Here is a 23,206-nt window from a genome sequence, read left to right as displayed (position 1 = left end):
GACAGTAAAGTGGGTATCACTGTTAATTCTTCATAATCAAGGGTTTAAGAAAATTGTGGTCTCTAAAGTGGAACCAAAGACTTGGGAGTTGGGGTGCGTGGGTGGCTGTCATTAAGCCTCTGCCTTCAGCTCAGGTCATGATCCCAGGATCCTGGCATGAAGACCCACATCGGGCCCCCTGCTCTGCAGAAAGCCTGCTTCTCCCTCTCCCACTCCCCCTGCTTCTGTCCCCTCTCTCCGTGTCTCTTTCTGTCAAATAAATAAATAAAATCTTAAAAAAATAATAAAATAAAAAGACTCAGGAGTTCTTTGCAAGAATGGTCTCTGGTTAATAGAAAAGAACATTAGTGGAATTAATAAAGAATTGTATTTACAACAAACAAAGGTCAGATAACATAACAAAAACATTTCTGAAGCAGTAGGGCAAAAGGAAAAAGGTAAAAAACTCTGAGATCCAGCAGCACACCATAGTCTAGACATGGCAAAAAAAAAAGGGAGGGGGGAGCCAAACAGAGACAACACCAATATTTATAAGCAGATTAAATAAAACATCCTCAATTCTAAATTATTTTCCATTTTAATTACTCTATAGTTGAATGTACTTTATAATTTTATAAAGGCCCAAGAGCATAAGTTTATACAACATTTACATTAGTACAGTTTTATGCATTAAACGTTTTAACAAAAATAATTCAAAACAATACTGAGTCCACAAGTACGATTTTTCTCCTTAAAGTCCATACATCACTCAAGATTAAGAAATCTAGGCATTTAGATATTTTACTTTTCTTGTGTACTCAATTATTTTCTCTTGAGTACTGCAATTATTGAAGAAAAATGTATCACCCACTTTAAATTTGTTTCACCCAATTTAAATTATCTGGATATTAAAAAATTATAGCAATAGAAAGATAATTTATGATAATAAGCTGGACATCTGACAATCATTACTTGGCCAATGTGGCTTGAAAAGGAGTATAACAATATTACATTTCTTTGTCAGTTATCAACTGTGAAGAAAATCTACTTTTTTCCCTGTCAAAGGCTGCTAAACTATAATTCATCCCACCATTATAATAATAATGCATTTACAATTACCATGTTTGTTGACTGGAAAAGGAGTCATCTTCAGACCCCCAAAAATGACATTAATTATCAAAACAAGTTTTACTACATTTTAATATGAGATTATCCTGTTAAAACTCACATTATATTGCAAATTTTCCAGATTACTTTGTTATCTGTTTTTTTTTAAAGCAATTATACTATATGAAGAATATAAAATCAATTGTTAACAGCACTTCTTTATAACCTTTGAACAAATTTTTTTTTCAATTATCCAGTTACTGCACCGGACAAACTGAAGTCTTTACTTTCAACTCAGTAACTATTTGCTTCTTTACTGACTACAGGTTTCTCATTACTATTGGATTCTTAGTGCCAACTATTAGTCCTCCTTTGGGGGTAAAATACTAACTCCATTTTTGTGCAATTTCTTGGCTGCAAAAACTTCCAGATAAACATCTGCTCATAACTGAATAAGGACAAGACAAAAGAATTCCCATAAGTCTACACTGAGCAGCCAATGGATCACTGTACAAATCTTACATGGTATTTGGTCAGTTACTCATTTTAGGATGAATGATTCCTGGAACCTTTTAAGTTAAGAAAATGAGATCTATCTGGCTTTGACTGTTGATTTCCTAATGAACTTGCCAAAAAACCTCTTAAAGACTACATGGGAAATGAGATGAAGCCAACCCTTAGGAACTTTTTTTTGGTGAGAATATCCAACTAAGGATGTAAACACCATGGCAACCTCCTCATTTCTACTGTTTGTTTTTTGTTTTGTTTTGTTTTTTAATCATGTACTCACTCCATGAGTTCCCAAAACTCCCTTATTCCACAAAGTGATGGCTTTGACATCATTTTCTATATCACCAAATACCTTCAAATTTTTCTCTCAAGAAATGCATATGGCATATCTTTTATTTTCAATTTCCCACTATATTTTAAAAGAAAATTTTCAGTGTGAACTATGGTTAAGATTTCCATCCACTCATAATATAACTTCTATAAGGCATAAAAGATACTTTATTTCCATACATTTCCCACTTTTTAGTAAACACAGTAATGGATGGGAATTAACTGCCAATGCTCATATCAATTCTGTAGTACAGTGCATCCATTCCTTTTTATGATGTTCCTATTTTATATACAAAATACACATACCTTCCAAAATTGTGAGAAATGGAATCATTTTGTGAAAATAACAAAAAACAAATCAAGTTGATACTGGAAAATTACACTGATACTTAGCAAAGGGGTAAACTCAGTGCCTTTTAGATCCTTCCCAGCAATAAACAATACTATGATTCTACACATAGGTCTAAAAAAATACTTCTAAAATGAAATCGGGGAAAAAATTCCTTAAACACCTATCAAACCCCATTATTCATTATACTAGACTTTATTATATGTACTTACATTCTTTAAACTGTATGTAAGAACACAGTAATGTGCTCATTAAAAGGGTTAACATAGTTTTGACCAGACTGTAATTCCATGATGCACCTACCAAAACTATCCAAAGCCATACACACCGAATCTATTAAGGATCATGTACTAATATTTTCCAGTTGTATCCTCTAAATTTTCAAAACAATATTAATTTCACATGTATTTATCAATAAAATTACACATAGTGGGAAATATTTAAATCAATGAATTGGCATTAAGTAATCCAGATTAATAAACCAGCTGTAAGTAAAACTAATGTATTCTCCAAGCACTTACTCAAACTGAAGTGTGATAAATTCTTTTAAAAGGATAATTTGAAATTACAAATTTCTTCTACAGCACTACCCTTACAAATGTTAATGTTCCGTAATTCTGAAATTAACACTTAACCCATAAACAAATGCCATCACTTCAAAATATTAGAAAAAATATGTTAAAACCAGCAATTCTGAAAAAGTAACTAAAACCATTAAAGCATAACATTGACCTAATAGGACAAGAATTTCATTTTTGTAATCTTTATTAAATTTACTGATCATCCCCTAGGTCGCAACTGCTAGTCTTTTAAACAAATTTCAAAGGCAATTTTACAGTTCATTTAATACCATACACTCCTATAACCCTAGCCACTTTAGAAAACAAAGGAAAGATTGCTTCAAAATGTGGTCTTAGAAATGTTACTATAATTAAGAGCAGCTCTATATTAGCTCTTTCTATAATCAACCAGTGTTTTAAGATTGCCATGTATATCTTGATTGTTACATGCAAAATGGATTCTGCTTTGGAAACTAATTAGCATGCAGATTTCTGCAGAGATCCACAGTCCCAAAAACAAAACAGAGGAAATAAACACCTCAGCTAACTCAGACAACATATACTTGGGGGGAGAACCCTTCACAATAGTGGATATGGGAAAAGGAAAGAGAATAAGTGATCAAGGTACCCAGATTCTCAGCCTACCAATATAATTTAACATTCAAATGGTTATTAGCTACACTGTATGACAAGACACATTTCCAAAGTGGAAAAGAAGCTGTTAAACTAATTTACACTACCAGCAATGGTTTTACATATGAAGTCACTGTAAATCAAGTTCAACAATTCAAAATTTTTAAGAAGTATGCCAAGATTATAATTCATTTCAAACCTACTTTAATAAATTACACATGCACTAATTTGTGGGTATATCATTTCTATGTGTCATCTGAAAGCATTTTAGACATCTCTGATAATTAAAAATAGCCATGTTGAAATTAGTAAGTTTAGACAAACTGTCACTAACTTTCATGTATTATTAACCAAGGAAAAGTAGCTCAGAGCTCTAACTGTGAATGACTTGATAAAAACATGTCAGGGAATCTTTAAGAAATTTGTCCTTGATACCTGACCACCACTCTATTTTCTTCAGGGAATTTGTAAGAAAAAAACATTTTTAACAAAGTAGTATACCCAGTGCTTTGAAATGAAAAACAGTGACTTAAAGCCTTGAGTCATTTTGGTAAAGGGAAAACATAAATGAGCTTTCAATTAAGAATTTCTATTTGTCAAAGTGGAGGTTAAGAGTAATTGGATAAAATTAATCCCAACCAGAAGCATTGGGGGAAGAAATGTCACAGAAAATTATAGAAAAAAGAAGTTTCAAAGAGAATGGAATGTGTATTTGGATAATTTGCAATTTATAATTCTATAAGAACTTCTAGAATCCAAACATTTTTAAATAGTATTTCTGGCCAACTAAAATTTAAAATATAGTACCTGCAATTCCTCTTTCTCCAAAAATGAAATTAAACTAATTAGGTAATTTGTTCTCTCAAACACTCTGCAAATTTTAATTCACAAGAAGTATACAAAATAGGATAATAAAGGTGTTTATAGATGAATAGCTACAATAATTTCAATTTTTGCTACCTCAGCAAGGTACTATACATATACCACATCAATATAATAGAAATGGCACGGTTTCTGAGGACATGTTCCACATTTTATTTACATTTTAAGACTAACTTTAATCTCAAAATCACATACCCATACACCTATTTCCTTTTTGTTGATTTCACTTAAATGCATGGTTTGTCAAAGACTGTAAACAAATATTTACCATGTCTGTTACATGTAACACACAGGAACGGCTTTTAACAGAAATTCATCGACCTCCCCCACAACACTTTTTATTATAAATACAGGTATCAAAACAATCCTGACATTTTTTTGATACTACTAGTAGTCAGCACCCACACGGCTTCAAAAATTAACACAATTTGTGACAATATTCATTGCACCTGCTACTTTAGACAATTTCAACTGAAGCTCTTTCACTAAGATGGACAAAGCATGCCATTTCTGTTTTTCCTCTTGAAATTTGTTTTTACTTTTCAGAAACACACATGCTTCCACAGCGTCTGATTCTTCTCTCCATGCTTTCATCTTGTAAACCTGAATTCTATTTTGAGTACTCCAGGTTTATGCTTAAATGATAGTGCCTTAACAAGAGAAAAAAAAAATTGTGCTGCGTTTTTCCTCCTGTAACCGGAAAACATAATGGTGTACATATATTAAATATATTCCTACAAATGTCCAGGTCATGTTTACCAGCTGGAATTCTTTTACTTAATGTGTGGGTATTTTGCATTGTGATATTTAATCAAGACATTAACATGAGTAGAAGGTTGTTGATATAAGACAAGTTTGAGATCCACTAAAATTAATTGTTGTATGTTTGTCCTTCTGGTGGCTGCGGAAGCTTCATATTTTCTTTGGACATCATTAGACGTCTTAGCTCTTGAAGTACAACTTTAATGCTATATGAATTTTGCCATTTTGCTAACACTGGTATGCTCCGTGCATCCACCTAAAATGGGGAGAAAAGAGCAGAATTAACTACAAAGTTTAAAGTACTATGACACCAACTTATTAAACCTACCTTAATGAAAAGAAGTGATTTTAAAATTCATAGCCTGGCTCTACTTTCACAAAAGAGAACATTATGAAACTACAGGTTCATATCATACTTAGTGTCGGGGTCGCGCCCCTAAGATGGCACGGGCTATGTAGCCCGAGCAGCAGGGACAGCCTGAAAAACATCCGCCCTGGCCACACGTGACCTCATGCTCGTCACGTGAACATCTCTGTGATTGGCTGTTATGCCACCACTGCCTACAAGCCCCAGATACCTCCTGTTCACGTGAACACCTCTGTGATTGGCTGTTATGCCCTATATAAGGCAAGGGAACTTCCCCGCAGGGGAAGGAGAAAGAAAGGGAAGAGAAAGATCGACCAGGGAATAAACAAGAACTTGTGCGTTGACCTGTGTGTGTGTTGGTGTTGCGTCATCTCTGCAGGCAGGGAGAGCGCGACAACTTAGGAACAATAGTGCTTCTGTAACAGGTTATTTCCTAAAAATGTGTGTCGTGTGTGTGTGCTTTTCTGTATCTTACAATAAATATATAGTTAATTTTGGACATCAGAAATAAGCAAACATTACATTAAATAACTACATATTTGCCATATATGTAATATATGTAAAATATATAAACATATTTGCCAATTGCTTCTTGATGAGATAAGATCTGAAGGTTCCTCTCTATCTCCAAGGCCCACTACCCAGAACCTGGGCAATTATCTTAAATAGGATTTAGGAAAAAGCTGAGAACCTAATTTCTGCTTTTGGATTTTTCTTACCAGTGTTTTCTTTGCACAATACTAAACTAACCTTCCATTGTAAAAGACTGACAGAACGGACTACAGCTCCTTCAAAGCCTTATTCCCATATAACTGACACCACTGGACCTGTCCGGCAGTTCCCAGAAAAATCCCACCCACAGGGTTTTTCTTTTTCTGACCTCAAAATTCACACACTGAGTACCACCTATTCCTCTGCCCACCCACATCCACACCTACCCCAGGCATTTGTCAAAAATAATCAGTGTCAATTGTTTTAACATCTCTGCTGCCTGGGGAAACAATACGAACAGGAAGGTGATCAAAATATTTCAGAGGAAAAACGGAAATGAGATGTCCATAGGGGCTTTGAAAAGTTCCAACATACCCCTGGGAATCCTTAAGAGCACATATGTACAGGGCTGTTCACAGGCTTACAAAAGACTTGATAAATACCCATCTGTGGCTGATCTGCAGTAACGCATAAAAAAGATTCCAACCAAGTGGGATTTATCCCAGAACTGCAGGTTTGGCTCAGGATTTTAAAAGCCAGCCAATATAATACACCGTATTAACAGAGAACAAAAACCATAATTATTTCAATTAGCAAAAAAAGTATCTAATAAAAATCCAACTTTTCATGATAAAAAAAACACTTAAGAAACCAGGAACAGAAGGAACTTCCTCAGCCTGAAAAGGGGATCTATAAAAACCTACAGCTAACATCATACTTAATCATCACTACTACTCAACATGGTACTAGAGGTTCCAGCCAGGCAATCAGGCAAGAAAATGAAATAATAAGAGGCATCAGACTACAAAGAATGAATAGATCAATCTCTATTTGCAGGTGAAATGATCTTGTATATAGAAAATCCTAAGGCATCCATTAAAGAAACTAGCAGAGCTAATAAACAAAGATAAGTTGCAGGATATAGAATTGATTTATAAAAACCATGTCTATATACTTGCAATAAGCAATCTGGAAATAAAATTAAGAAAACAATGCCATTTACAAATGGGAAAGAATAAAATGCACAGATATAAATTTAACAAAAGAAGTATAGGACTGCTATAATAAAAACTATAAAATACTGTTGAAAACTTAGACCTAAATAAATGGAAAGACTTCCCCTTATACATGGATCAGAAGACCTATACTGCTAGGATGTCAATACTCCCTCAAAGTGGTCTACAAATCTAATAAAGACCCTATCAAAATTTCAACTTCCTGGCACTTTTTATGTTTTTGTAGAAATGAACAAGGTTATCCTAAAATTCATATGAAAACAAGGAACCCAGAATAGCCCAAACATTGTAAAGAAAAAAAAAAAGGTAACCAAGTTTTTCCAATTTTAAAACTTACTACAAAGGTACAGTAATCAAGAAGGATGATTCTTACATAAGGAATGACACTGGACCAATGGACTACAAATGAGAGCAGAAAAGTAAATCCATGCATATATGGACAACTAATCTATTGACAAAGGTGTCAGAAAAACAAACAAAGAATAGTCTCTTTAATAAATGGTATTGGGATAACTAGATATCCACAAGCAAAGGAATGAAGTTGAACCATTAACTCACATCATATATGAAGATTAACTCCAAATGGATCATAGATCTAAATTAAGAGCTTAAGCTATTAAAAAAAAGAAAACTTTAAGAAAACAGGAGTAAATCTTCATGACATGGCATTTGGCAATGTTTTCCTAAGTATCTAATGCCTAACAGGCATACAACAAAAGAAAAAGCAGATAAACTGGCTACATCAAAACTTAAATTTTTCATTGCAAACCATACCCTTAAGAAAGCAGAGGCAACTCAAAGAATGGAAAAAAAAAATACTTGCAAATCATATTATTTGATAATGGGCTCCTGTTCTGTATATAAATAATTCTTACAACTCAATTAATAAAAAGCCAAGAATCTCTCAATATACACCGCTGGAAAGAATGCAAAATGTAATGTTCACTTTGAAAAACAGTCTGACTATACCTCAAGAAGTTAAACATATAGTCAGTCATCATATGACCCAGCAATTCTATTCCTAGGTATACACCCAAGAGAAATGAAAAGATTTACCCATTTAACCTTGTACACAAATTCACAGTAGCAACGTTCATGATAGCCAAAAGCAGAAAAACCCAAACATCTGTCAGGTGATGAATTGATAAATAAAATGTGATATATCCTTATAATGGAATTATTATTATTCAACAATAAAAAGCAATAAAGTACTGATATATGCTACAACACAGATGAACTTTGAAAATATAATGTTCAGGGGGGCGCCTGGGTGACTCAGTGGGTTAAAGCCTCTGCCTTTGGCTCAGGTCATGATCCCAGGGACCTGGGATCAAACCCCATATCAGGCTCGCTGCTCAGCGGGAAGCGTGCTTCCTCCTCTCTCTCTCTGCCTGCCTCTCTGCCTACTTGTGATCTCTGTCTGTCAAATAAATAAACAAATCTTTAAAAAAAAAAAAAAAGAAAGAAAGAAAGAAAATATTATGTTCGGTTAAAGGAGCTAGTCACAAAAAAATATTATTCCATTTATATGAAAGTCCAGAATAGGCAAATCTATAAAAACTGAAAGATTAAACGTTGTTTAGGGTATGGGAAGGCAGGACAGAAAGTGACAACTAAACTAATGGACATGGGGTCTCCTCTGAGAGGAACAAAAATGTTCTAAAAACTTAGATTGTGGTAATGCGTCCACAACCCTGTGAATACTAAAAAACACTGAATTATATGCACTGACTGAATTGTATGGTATGCAAATTATATCACAATAAACTGCCTAAAACAGAAAAGAGAATTTTTAAATAATTCTCTTGCAAGTAACTGAAACAATAATATTATAATATTAAGATGTATTTTTTTTATTTTTTTATTTTTTTAAGATTTTATTTATTTGACAGAGATCACAAGTAGGCAGAGAGGCAGGCAGAGAAAGGGGGAAGCAGGCTTCCCGCTGAGCAGAGAGCCCAAGGCAGGGCTCAACCCCAGGACCCCAGGATCATGACCTGAGCCAAAGGCAGAGGTTTTAACCCACTGAGCCACCCAGGCACCCCAATGTTAAGATGTATTTAAAGTGATTACTCTAATGCTTTAACTTACTGAGTAGCAAGCCCCTTAGCCTATTTTAAGTAGACTCCGTTAGCAAACAGGAGTTTACAAGTAAAGAAAATACCAAGCTCTTTCCAAAGCAGACTGTGAAGTTACATGACAGTTAAATAAACAAGAAGACTGCAAATCCTGTAAAATACCAACAGAATACACCAAAAAAAAAAAAAAAAAGTGGGGGGCTGGGGGATGAAGAAGAGAGAAGAGGGGAAAAGAGCATGGGAAAATATTATGTCAGAACAAATCTGCATCTTACTATTCTTTAATATACAATAACCTCTAAAACTTGATACCTCATAACATAAAGAACTACAATTTATGCTTTATAGTGCTAAACGCCCCAAGGAATAATTCTGCCTTACTGTATAAAATAGATACACACCAAAATTACTAAAGCAACACCCATAATTCATCAGGTACTTAAATAACCTCAAAATATATAATATAAAATTATGCCAGCATATCACCAATGGTCAATGTGAGATTATGGCTATTTATTTCCTAGTTATGAAAGTAATACTTTAAATTCTTAAATTCAAGAGAAAAACTGATGTCCAGTGTATTCACCCTATCTCTACTCTCTACACTCTAATAATTAAAATCCGTATTATTCTGTTTCCAGATTGCTGACATGAAATGTTGGTGAGATGTACGATCACAGGGTACTGTTACACACAGCTAAGAGGACAGACATGGATATAGTCCTATGGAGAGTAAGATGGCAGTATTATATCAAGTTGAAGTCAACCCCACACCTCAGCAGACATTCCACTTCTGGGTGTATGTCCTAGAACAGTGCTACTCTAAGCATGTTTCATGGAATGACACTAGGCCTTGAACTAATTTTTTGCTGGTGTACCTCAAGATAAACACTGAAATTGAGAGTAAGTGTTTCAAGAGTTCTATGATAATTTGACAGAGAAATTTTTATTTAAAAAATCCAAGCTTGTATTTTATCTTTTTGAATTTTATTTTCTTAGTATTTTTTATTGTATCTTACAAAAGTACTGATCTATAACATACTGAAACCAACAAACCAAGGAACCAACAACCAAGTCTTGAGAAACATTGCCCTAGAGTAAAAGAATACATGTACAAGAACGTCCACAGTAGCAATCTTTTCAGGGAAAACTGAAAATAGCCTAAATGTCCAGCAGGTGACAAAGAGAGTATTAAAAAGAACAATCTAATTTAAATGACTCAACATGAATGAAGCTCAAAAATCACTAACAAAAGTGATACAAAACAGAAGTATACACACACATGCATAGTAAAAACAAAACAATCATGTTCAGAAATGATAAACATGAAATTCAAGATAAGAATACCTCTGAGGAAAGTGGAAGGGGAAACTTGGGAAAGGAACACAGACTTAACTATTTATAATATAGTCTCCCTTAAAAAAAAAAAAAGAAAGAAAGAAAGAAAAGAGCTGTTACAGATAAGACCAACAAGCTAAAATCTGACAAGGGAAAATGGAAGATATTGGTTATATCATTTTCTGAAACTTGTCTATATGTTAAAAATATTTCTTTTAAAAAAACTCCAATGGGGTGCCTGGGTGGCTCAGTGGGTTAAGCCGCTGCCTTCGGCTCAGGTCATGATCCCAGGGTCCTGGGATCAAGTCCCACATCGGGCTCTCTGCTCGGCAGGGAGCCTGCTTCTTCCTCTCTCTCTTTCAGCCTGCCTCTCTGCCTACTTGTGATCTCTGTCTGTCAAATAAATAAATAAAATCTTTAAAAAATAATAATAATAAATAAATAAATGAATGAATGAATGAATGAATAAAATCGCCAAAAATGAGGATGCCTGGATGGCTTAGTCGGTTAAGCGTTTGCCTTCTGCTCAGGTCATAATCCTGGGTTCTTAGGATGGAGTCCCAGCATTGGGCTCCCTTCTTGGCAGGGAGTCTGTTTCTCCTGACTCTGACCCTCCCCCTTGGTTGTGCACGCCCTCTCTGTCTCTCAAATAAATAAATAAATAATCTTTTTAAACAAGGCACCAAAAATGAAAACCAAGAGAAAAGTGGTAATAAATTTATAGTAACTGCTATTATCAGAATAAAAGATTATCAGAGAAAAGATTTTCAGAGTAAAAAAAGGGACAGAATTCAGACTGGAGAATCAGGAAGGACTTGTCTAAGAGAGTGACATTTACACTGAGAAATGAAGCATCTGTAAGTATTCGCCAGAGTGGATATGTCCAGACTGGAAGAAAAGACAGTACAACAGTCCTAAGGCAAAATGAAAGGTGTGTGAGACAGTGTGTACCATGTGAGTACCAATAAGCCATAGCAAAAGGCATGCACAATGTGGCTGAAATCATTCATGGGTATTACAGCACAGAAGTGACATGACACAATTTGTATTTTAGAAAGATCCTCTGGCTCCTTGCTCTGGAAAGACTGGAGGAAGTAAGAAAGCAAAATCAGAGATTATTTCAAGACACGAGATGATGGTCAACGTTCATTTAGTGGCAATGTAAACAGAAAAATAAGACTTGACTCAAAGTTACATTTCCAACAAAGACTTACAGGACTTAACAGTAGACAGGAAAAGGAAGAAAAATAGAGAAAGAGACAAAAATGTCAAAAAGTAGATAAGACACCCATGAGATCAGATAAACTCATCAGAGGTGTTCCTGAAATTTAATCCTGAACTTCCTAGTTCCTACAACAATGCAGAGCCCACCATTAATTACTTAATTTACAGTCTATAATATGAAAACAAACCAGCAGTTGAGAAGAACAGCTACTCCTGGTAGAGAAATTTTTCTCTAACAAAAACAGAAATATTTTTGTTAAATTTCTTCCTCATAAAGGTAATACTATGTGTCACAAAAGAATTCCCTAAACAGTATTGTTTCTGTAAATTCAAAATGTTTTATAATCCTACTTCTATAATATCTCTTATCACCGGACATAGAAATAGTTAGGTATGCACATTATAATTTCCAGAATAACTACTGAAAGAACAGAAACAATTTAAAAGTTGAGAACCATTTCAAAAGTAGACAAGAAACAAAAACCACACAGGAAATCAGAAACCACAAAATAAGATAACTTATTAGACCAAATATATTAATATATTGTATATTAAATAAACTAAATGTTCCCAGTAAATTGCAAAGATTGACAGACTGACAGGAAGGACTCTCAGAACCCAGCTTCTAATTGGCATGTACCAGATAGGGAGGTTCAGAAGTGACCCAGGAGGCCCACAGCTGAGATTTCCAATGACCCATCTACCTTCTTCCTATCAGGGTCATGCTTTCATCCAATACACCCAGCAGGGAGACACCAGCCATTCTGGGTCCTAGCTGTGGGCCTGCATATTTAACTGAGGTTAGAGGCTAGACAGCTAGCTCTATGTCCAGGGCTCAACTTGTAGCCAGAGGGAATTACAAATGTGAAGAAGATGAAATATGGAATATACCCTATCGTGCTGAAATAGAATTGAAGGTACTGGTATAAACTTATGGCTTTTTCGGGGTTTTTTTGTTGCTGTTGTTTCATTTATTTGTCAGAGAGAGAGAGAGTACATGTGCCTGTGAGCAGTGGGGAGGAGGCAGAGGAAGAGGGAGAAACAGATTCCCCACCACCAAGCAAGAAGTCTGATGTGAGACTCAATCCCAAGACCCTGGGACCTGAGCTGAAGGCAGACGCTTAACTGACTGAACTACCCAAGTGTCCCATACACTCGGTTTTTAACAGATGATATATTAAGGTACGCATATAGGTAGATAAGAAGAAAAGGAGGAGGAAGGATAGGTAGACACATGTGATACACTGGGTAAAATTTAAAAAAAAATATGAGTATAAAAGAAAATTTTTAAGATGTTAATTACCATTGGTGAGGAAAAGGAATACAGGGATGGGATGAGGAGGAGTACACAAGAAATTAAGGATGTTGGTAACATTCTATTTCCTAAGATGGATAATGTTCATTTTACTATTATGTTGTTGTTGTTACACTACCTAACATGTATTTTGCATGTGAGTATGCCCTCAACACGGTATCTCAAGAGCCTGGATTTAAAAGTCTTAACATGAGGGACACTTAAGTGGCTCAGTAGGTTAAGAGTCTGCCTTCAGCTCAAACCATGATCCCAAGAGTCCTGAGATTGAGTTCCACATGCATGGGGCTTCCTATTCAGGGGGGAATTTGTTTTTCCCTCTCCCTCTGCCCCTCTCCCTGCTTGGGCTCTCTTGCGCTCTGTCAAATAAATAAATAACTTATTTTTTTAAAAAGTCTTAACATGAACCTTAACAACTTACTCATACTGAAATTCAGCCTTCCCTGTGTGAATCTGGTCAAGCATGTCATTTTGATTTGCCTTCAACATACAACAATGTCCAACCTGTTTGTTCTAATACAAACATACCTTCCCTCAAAGAAAAGCCTCCTCTTTAAGAATATTCATCCTTTTAAACTCACCAAATGTACCTTAACCTTAAAGAAAACAACATTCAAAGAGAAATAATGGTCATCTTTTCACCAAATAAGGATTCAACTAAAATATGACTACTGAAGCAATTAATAAAACCCTAAGAAAACTGTTGTCAACATCTATCTAGGCTGGTACCTACAAGTTTTTTAAGGATAGGTTGACTTATACAAGAAAAACAACATAAGATTAATTTCTTTTAAACTTCCAGCTAAACAAAGTCCTTTTTAAATTTTAACTTTCTCCTGACTATATATTATTCATTATATAGGAATAAAATGACTATTTTAACTTACCATTCCACTGGAATTATTAATTCCATTCATATTAATTTTGGTTACAAATCTAACTGATGGAGGAGCTTCTGGGTATTTAGGTCCACATTCTACTTTCAGGCTATATATTCTATTTTCATAATTTGTCTGGAAGGCAAAAAAATAATAATAATAATAATAATATTCAATTACTAATTAAAGAAGAAAAGTATAATATGAATATATCTGACATTACTTTATGATCAAGAATTTACTTTTCCACATTCAAATTTATTTGACTTTTATGGTCAAAAAAATGGAGCAAGCATACTTAAAATCAAGATTTTATAATATCAAAATTATTCTATAAAGTTAAATCAAGAGACAGAAGTTGCTTTTTGTAGCACAAACAATGCCTATAACAAATTAAAATGAAAACAAAATTCAGACTTTAATTAAAAAAAAGTTTATATTGTACGGGGAGGGACTACTGACTTGTGTCACACATAGATACAGGTTCCCATTTGTCCAGAACAATTCTATCTATTCCCACTGTCCCAGTATTAATTATTAACAACACTTATTCACTCTCAAAAGGGACTGGCTGGACAATAATTTACACGGTTACTCCACTTACAGAGCAATCAGAAACTTCTAGCCAAAGGGAAAACAGCATATTATACCATCTTACTGTAATAAAACATAATTATTTCATGCATTATATTTCTATTACTTCATTAACTTTGAGGTTCATTAAATTCCATTTTCAGAGATACAACAGCAAAATTTATGTCTCTGTATCATTTTAAAATAATTTCTTAATCAAGAAGTTGAACATCACTATATTATTAAACAACTATTTTAAAGCTACCAAACTAAAATCCTTGCAGATTATTTGGGCTTATTTTCATGCTATAATTAACTCTTTATCCTTATGGCTTTCGCTCACTTGGTTAACTTATTAATGTACAATCAATAATAGTAAAGTAAAAATAAATGAAAGTGACAAATTTAATACCTGTTGGTTCCTGCATAAACCTGGAAAAAAAAATTAAGCTAACCATCTATAGATTTCACTTACCCAAACTGATCCACAGCTTCCTTTCCCTTAAGTAAGAGCTATTCCCAAGTGGAGGTCAGATCTGGGATATTAAACTACTGTAATTTAAAATTTAAAATGTATGCAACAATCTTGTACATATAATTATTAAATATTCTGACACTTTAGAAAGAAACACCTATATAAAAGTCATCCCAGTTTAACAGCATACATCCATTAACAACATGCCCAGTGCTTTGGATATGTATAGAAAGACTAAAATCAGGGAGACCTCAAGGAAATCATCCAGTCTGTGGTTCTCCAATCTGGATATACATTAGCCTCTCTATAAAACTTGCATTAAAAAATAATAGCCCCCAATAAATTCTACAATGTTAGAAATACTCACTGTATGTGGAAACAACCAGACTCACACTCTGCTGGGAGTAGAGGATGGTATAACCATTTTGGAAACAATCTGGCATTTTCTTATGGAGAAAGTAGTGTATACATACCCTATGATGTAGCAATTCCATTCCTAAGCATTTTACCCACCCCACCAAAATGGAAACAAACATTGTTCACAAAAGACTTTTAAAAGAATGCTCATAGCAGTTTTATTTCTAATAAGCACAAAGTAGATAAAATCCAAATACCATGAACACAACTGATAAATACTGTATATATCCATAGAGTAAAATACTACACAATAATAAAAAGAAACACACTCTTACTATATGGAACAAACACGTGAATCTCTAAGATACTAAGTCAAAAAAAGCAGACCAATAAATACAAACTACATAATTCCACTTACACAAAGTTCTATAACCTGCAAATCTGCTCCAAGGTGCAGGAAGTAGTGCCTGGGGTGGAGGTGGGAAAAGGCAGAGGTAATTGAAATGCTCTGTATCTGGAGTATAGGCAACAGGTATATTTTTGGAAATTCATGGTAAGATTTGTGCATTTCATTATATGTAAATTAGACCTCAACTTTTTTTTTTTAAGTTAAAAAAACTAAGCCTTTTGGTCTAATTCAATGCTTAGAGTAAACATTGCCTTAGCTTTGGACACCATGGGCTAATTTTATAACTTCTAAATTTTAAAAAACAGCCCTATCCTTCTGTTATCTAATAAAATAGTAAAATAAAGTAAAAAAGGAACTAATATTTACTAAATATATACTATAGTCAGGCACCTTCCTGTTGTCTAAGTAAGCCATTTAATTCTCCAACTGCTCTAAACATGGCACCTTCTAAAGAGAAAACAACTAAAATGAGACATCAACACCTGCAGATTTTATTAAAAGGCAACTGAACAAGTGTACAAGCTCTCACCCCACCGGGTCCCACATGCCTTAGTGAGAGAGATTAAGTGGAGAGAGGGTGGGTGATGCAGGGCAGAACTCACTGGCTGGCTAGAAAGACGCTGTGCCTTTATGAGGCGCTCCCCTCTTGCCTGTTAGTGAGAACAGGCTCCAAGATCCCCACCCCCAGAAAGGGAAAAGCCCAATGAACAGAAGTCTAGCATGGCCACCGGCAGCACTGTGTCTACATGACCTTTTCAAGCAAGCCAGATCTCCTTCCCCAAGCAGAGCAACCTTCACTATGCACTGGCACAGCCTGGACACAAGAGCTTCCTGCAGTTTAGTGACACCAGGAAAGACACCTAGTCCAGGGAGTCCTGCTGGTGACCCCAAAAGTGTGAGATCAAGTGGGAGTTGCTCTTCCATATTTGCTTATGTTATGGGACAGCCCACAGAATCACTGAGGAACTCATACACAAGCTCCAAAACACTCCTAACGTTTAAAGTTCTCTGGAGGTAGTGCCTGGAGAAAAACTAAATCTAAATAATTTCAAATTTATATTCTACCAAGTTCAGACTGTCAAATCTTCAAACTATTCATTAAGAATGCTGATAAATTAATTTTTTTAAACCAAACATGGTAATCATGTTCATAGGCAATAAAATCATGGTTTTCATTACAAATACCAAGTTATAAAATAAATCAAGAACCTTAACCATCAGTACTACATTTCCTTCCTCAAATATCTCACGAAAAAATCAAAGCAGTAGAAGGAAGTCAGAGTTTGTTAGGTTAGTATTGTGCTCAAATTTTGCAAAGGAATACCAGAAAATATAAGACATACATTAATTCACTCACTAAAGTTAACACTGTTGATTACCTGGATCCATTTTTCTTTTGTAATAATCAAGAGGAAATCTAAACCCTACCCAACAGCAAAACAGTTGAAATGCTCCCATAAGGTAGGCATTAGTATATAAAACCAAAGACTAAAAAAAACAAACAAACAAACAAACAAAAAAACCCTTCAAATTAGTGTTCTTTCCAGCAAGTCAAAACATTACACAATACATATTACATATTTCAAAGACTCACTGCCAAGAGTGTAGTAAATGGGACCTTTGAGTAAGGAATGCAATGTACAAAATATTTCCCAGTCTGAAAAGATTTTCAGTAAAAATAAAACTTTAAAACCTTGAGAAAGATCTAAGAAGAAAACACAATGGGCCTGCTGCCAACAAAAGAAAATATACAAAAATCAGAGACTTTTCTATATACTGTATGAAGAAATTAATACCTATAGCATTTACAAGGCAAGTCAAATGTCAAAAGGGCAAACAGCAGTGTGCACTCAATACAAACCAATTTAGAAACCCTTGGTTACACACACAGCAGATTAGTAACATATTACGTCAAAATACACTGTTTGCTCTTCCCAAATACCCCTCCATTTCCTCACCTTTTCTCCTCTCTATCTGGAATGTTCTCCAGCCCCATCACCACCTTCTGAAATCCTACCAGTCAGTCCTTTAAGGCTCATTCCAAAGGCAACTTCCTCCACTGTTCAGCCTTCCTCAATTATTCCAGCTAGAAGAAACATATTCTGAAGTCCCGTAGTGAACTTTCTCTGCCATAGTTAGAATCTGTCATTTGTATTTATTTTTTCTCCTCCACTAAACTGCAAACACCTTGAGGGCAATGACCATATCAATCTTTTCCCCCCAGTCCTCCATAAAATCAAGCATTATATCCTATACACAGAAAGCATCAATAAATGTATACAAATAAATTAAAAGGGAGGAATTATTTCAGTTAGAAGTGATAATTATTTTAATATCAATTTAAAATAAAATTCTTACTCTAAAATGACAATAAGTAATAAAAATATATATATAATTTATAGCACTGACCCTTGGTGGCCCAATAATCATGCCTGTCCACCTTGTAAGTGTCATATCTTCATCATCTTCAAGGCCCCAGCTAACCGTACCATCGCCTACTCCTTTTTGTCCTTCTTCAAGTTCTTCCAACAAGCGAAAATTACGAGGAACTTTAACTCCTATACAAAAGAATGTCAATGTAAATGTAAAAAGCCCATAATTAAAACAGCTGCATATATTCAAATTAAACTTTTTCCAAATTAATCTTTAAGACCAAATTCCCTTGAAGCATTCTGCCCCAGAAAATGCTCAATTTAAAAACTAGTCAAAATGAAAACACTAAAGAGAAAACACTGTACCAAATATTAACTGCAATACAGATCATGTATATAAATTCCTAATTAATGTTATCCTGATATAAATCAATCCTAAGGAAATCACTATAAAATAAGTATTTTCCCATAACTGAGATTTCTGTCCCAAGCCTAGAACACTGCATCAAATAAATGGGCAAAGACGAGAACGTTCATAAAAGCTCAAATCCATTAACATACACTCTCTAATGCTTTTTAAAGAATGGAATTATGTTCCTACTTTAAAAATGGCACTAAAAGTACTATTTTCTTCTAGAACCCTGAAGCAGCACCACACACATTCCCCAGTCAGTCTCCTTTACTATTCTCACCCCAAACAACAGGGTCTTACCTCTCCCATGTCAGAATGCCACTTAATCATCACTTGGAGAGTTCCTCCATTTGAGAATAACTCTCCTCATGAATGTAACAGTTTCTTGGGACCCACCCTTCACCTCTGGGCCCAACCCAGCAAATTATTCATGATCCACTAGTCCTTCTCACATCTCCCATTCTTAAGACCTTCTCACCCCTACTCTATTTTTAAAATCTTAACACAGATGTCTTCCCCTCTGCCTAGAATTCCCTAGCATTTCAAGTTTTCTCTTTCATTCTCAGTAAACCTGGTCTTTGCCATCACTGTGAACTCCAATCCCTAGAATCCAACCATGGTTCTTCTAACTGACCACACCTTTCCTAAAATTATTGGCCTGGCCTCTCCAAAGGATAGATCTTGTGGTCTCGGCATGTTCTCAACAACATCAAGCTTGAAACATCCCCCAGTCCCACCACATAAGTCTTGAAAAAATTAGGTAAATGTCCCCAGAAGCCTCTCTCTCTGGTTCTGGAGATTGCACATATATTCTTGTGTACTCCCTCTCATGGATGCACACACACAAAACGATGAAGCAGAAAAAAGTGACATCTATTTTTTTTTTAGAGACATCTCTTCTAAAGCTAACTGTCAATTTGTGTAACGTCTCTCTTGGTAAAACCAAAACATCTTTCACTTATTAATTCATACTAATCCTTCTGGACATACAATGAAAAAGCAATAAATATTATAACTTAAGAGAACACTAGCCATAGAATACTAGCACAGTCCTGTGCTTTATTTAAAAAAAAAAAAAAAAAAAAAAAGCTTGAAAATCTTGGGCCACAAAAATATGGAGCTGTCATAAATCACAAGAAACAAGAATAGTCATTATTACAACTATTATGATTATCAATAACCACTTGTTTAGCATACACTGTATGCTACCTTTAAGCAAAATTAAATCATCCCATTTAATCCTAAAAGCACCCATTTTACCATTGTAGGAACTGGGATATAAAGAAGTTAAATGACCTACCCAAAGTCATACAAGCTATAAGAGACAGATCCTCAATTTCTAGACCAAAGCCACTTTTAACCACCAAGCTGCACAGCAGTATAAACTACACAGGCAGCATATCCTGGCACAGATACAAGAATCAGACTGCCAAAGTCCAGTTCTGCTAACCACTTGATATGTGACCCCAGCCCTATTTTCTCATCTATAAAAGTGAGATAACAGTAGTTCCTACCCACAGAATCACTGTGAAAACTAAACAAGGCAATCCATCTTAAACTCAATGTTGACTATGATGATCATTTCAGTTATCTGTTTTTAGAGAGAATTACATAAAACTTTAATTAACCTCCATCGAAACTATGTGAGAAAAAAAGCTCTTTGTACAACCCTGTGGGGTAGACCCTAGAAATATTATCCTAAGCTGTAAGTTTCTATTCACCTACCATTGCTACTTTCCTGTAACTATAGTCATTATCTCCACAATATATTGCTACTGAGTTTTTAAAATAATCCTAAATGAACCTGATTACCCTTGCCCTTATGAAGTCATTCCCCAAGGATTACTATAAATTTGTATTATAATAAATTGTTACAAATGTTTCCTCCTAGTTATAAACAATTCAATCAAGTGACCTTGATGAGCATCCAAAATAACAAGGCAAACAATGTAAAATTAATGTTTCTCTTTACATAAGTGCCATAAAAATGCTAAACCTAGTTACTGCTAAACTTTTCACCCTTTCCTTATATAGCTTTCTGGGAAAATAGTTCTAAAACTGATAGCTCTATTACTGACAATACTAACATTTAAAAAGTTGTAGCAGCTTAGACTATTTTACTTTTAAAGTGTAAGACAAACAAAAACCAAAAAACACTGAGCCATATTTTCAAATTCAGGACTAGAGCAATGGCTTTATTTCACCAAACCACCAATGTCTATGAAGGAAAAAACAAAGCCACAAGATGGGCATATTACTCCATGAAAACTGAAATCTTAAACAGCTACCTTCTAGATCTCTTGCCATCTAGGAGTCTTTTTCTACAGTTCTACTTGTCTTTTTCCTGTATATCTGTGTGTGTTGTTTTGTTAACAGTTTTAAATATTTTACCTCCTTAGTCTGGGTTCAGTTAATAAATAACCCATAAATCTATCCTTTTGTAGCTGAAACTTTTAAAATGCTGTCAATATTTGGTCCAGGAGAACACCAGAGACCATCCAGTCCAAAACCAAACACTTTAGAGGAAAGAAAATTATCACCAGAAATGTTAGGTGATTATCCTAAAGTCACTAAACTATGTTTTTGTTGACAAACCAAGTCCAAAACCCATCTCCAGGCTTCCTCCACTAATCAATCTAGTCTCTCCTTCATCACAATGAACCTGCACTTCTGAGCCGTAACACCAAAAACTACACTCACAATGCAAACAACCTAGGAAACATGCTTCCACCTTTAAATCTGAAGGATATCAAATCCCAAATCATTTGCCTTTAATTCCCATGATACCAAAAATAAAAGCACAAATTTTTACCTTTTCCAAATTACAGCAAAAATAGTGTAAGACCTTGAATAGTAATAAATCTATCAATATGTCCACACAAACATATGAGAAATGGTAACAAAGCACATATACAAGTTTGCAACTAATCATCTAAATTAAGGAAGTTCTAAAGTAACACTAAAAAAAAGATAAGCGATATTATAGTTTTAGAGAGGGCAGTGTGGATTCCAGTTCCAGCAGCTGATGGTAAACAGTCTAAGATGTACAAAAGTCCCCAAAATTCAAGGAATAATTATGGTTACTATTTTAATATACTTCTCTTCAGATTATTCTCCATATACAAAATATGGTTTCCATGTTTTTTGCCAAAATGAGAACATGACTCATAGTTCTGTAACTTCCTTTTCCCCCTACTTATGAACATCTTTCTGTGACAGACATTATCAAATGCCATTTTAAAATGCTTGCTTGAGGGGCAGGGGTTGGGAGACTGGACCAGAGTAATGACCACCTACTCAAAAATTAAAGGAGAACACCTGTAGGAATGGAATAAATCTTTTCTGTGTTATGTGCTTTTCAACCATCCTTTAGCTGATCTTCAAGAACACTCAAGTTGGCAATGGGTCCCCTCCCCTGACCCCACTACCCAGAGTACCCAGAGGTTAAGGAAGAGAGGAGCTGGGGCATGCATGTCCCTCCCCTATCACACTACCTAGAGTATCAGTATATGAGGTTAAGGAAGAGAGTAGCTGGGGCATGAGTGCTGTGGGAAGCAACCAGGTTGTTTACCTGTCCCCCTGCAGAGTTCTGACATGTGGGTTGCAACAAGCCTGAGCAGATACACTGTTAAGATAGAATTCATGAAGAGTCCCCACCTGTGCCGTTAGTTCTCTGGTCCTGCCCCATTGTGGGAGTTCTGAGTTCTCCTCAAACCCCAACAAGCTGATCTGATTAAAAATAACATACTTACTGAGCACCTCCTATGAGACAAACATTTGCTAAAAACTTTACAGGAGGAATTACTTCACTAAATCTCACCTTGTAAACTGATAAAATATCACCATTTCACTAGATAAGAAAATTAAAGCTTAAATTATTAAGTTGAATCTTAGAAAATGAAAGTGCCGCTATTTAGGCATCTTTTTAACCAACAGAAAGAGTAATCTCATAAAATTCAATCTAATTACATGGAGAGTGACTGAATCAGGGTTGGTCTTAGCCATTAATTCTCCAATGAGACTTCATGGAACCCACTAGTCCCAGATGGAACTCTTTTCCCTAGCCACTACTAACTTGTCGAGAGTCCCTGCAAATCTGATGGGGATGAGACACATCTTGATCAACTGTGGAAGAAACTCTGACAAAATACATACAATTCTGAATTCCCTTAAAAGAAATTATTCTATATGTCACACACTGGGTATACTCAAAACAGTCCTATCCAAGAAAAAAAACACAGCATTTTATATTTTTCAAATCACTTTCTCATACAGCCATTTATTTGTATATAAAAGAAATCTTTTGGGCTATAATGGACAGCTATATCCACATTTACAAAGACCAAAACATGAAGTAACTTATTTAAGACCATGGTAAACTAACAACTGAGTCAAATCTAATATTCAAATTTCCCAACACGGTTACAACACTCTATCACTATATACTGTATTTCAAAATCCAGAAAATTTTATTCATTTTTACTTTTTTAAGTAAGCTCTATGCCCAATGTGGGGCTTGACCTCATCATCCCAATATCAAGAATCACATGCTCCACCAACTGAGCCATCCAG

General features: G+C 34.9%; 1 protein-coding gene across 3 annotated transcripts in view; it reads right to left on the bottom strand.

Annotated features, from left to right (window-relative positions):
- Positions 1-726: 726 nt before the first annotated feature.
- The window catches only part of UBE2V2 (ubiquitin conjugating enzyme E2 V2), a 59,949-nt gene continuing 37,469 nt past the window's right edge, over positions 727-23,206 (bottom strand). For 2 of the 3 annotated variants that reach the window (XM_032315629.1, XM_032315630.1), the window contains exons 2-4: positions 18,260-18,408; positions 14,046-14,171; positions 727-5,368 (exon numbers count right to left, since the gene is read on the bottom strand). In XM_032315629.1, the coding sequence (XP_032171520.1) occupies positions 5,222-5,368; positions 14,046-14,171; positions 18,260-18,408 (422 nt within the window). In that variant the 3' untranslated portion in view covers positions 727-5,221. Of the gene's footprint in view, positions 5,369-14,045; positions 14,172-18,259; positions 18,409-22,291; positions 22,372-23,206 lie in introns of those variants that run through there. The other variant, XM_032315628.1, reaches the window with a different exon arrangement.

This window comes from Mustela erminea, chromosome 16, assembly GCF_009829155.1.
Source record: "Mustela erminea isolate mMusErm1 chromosome 16, mMusErm1.Pri, whole genome shotgun sequence".
In the NCBI taxonomy this organism is placed as follows: Eukaryota; Metazoa; Chordata; class Mammalia; order Carnivora; family Mustelidae; genus Mustela; species Mustela erminea.
Note: the sequence above shows the minus strand (reverse complement) of the source record. Positions and strands in the feature narration are given on the sequence as shown.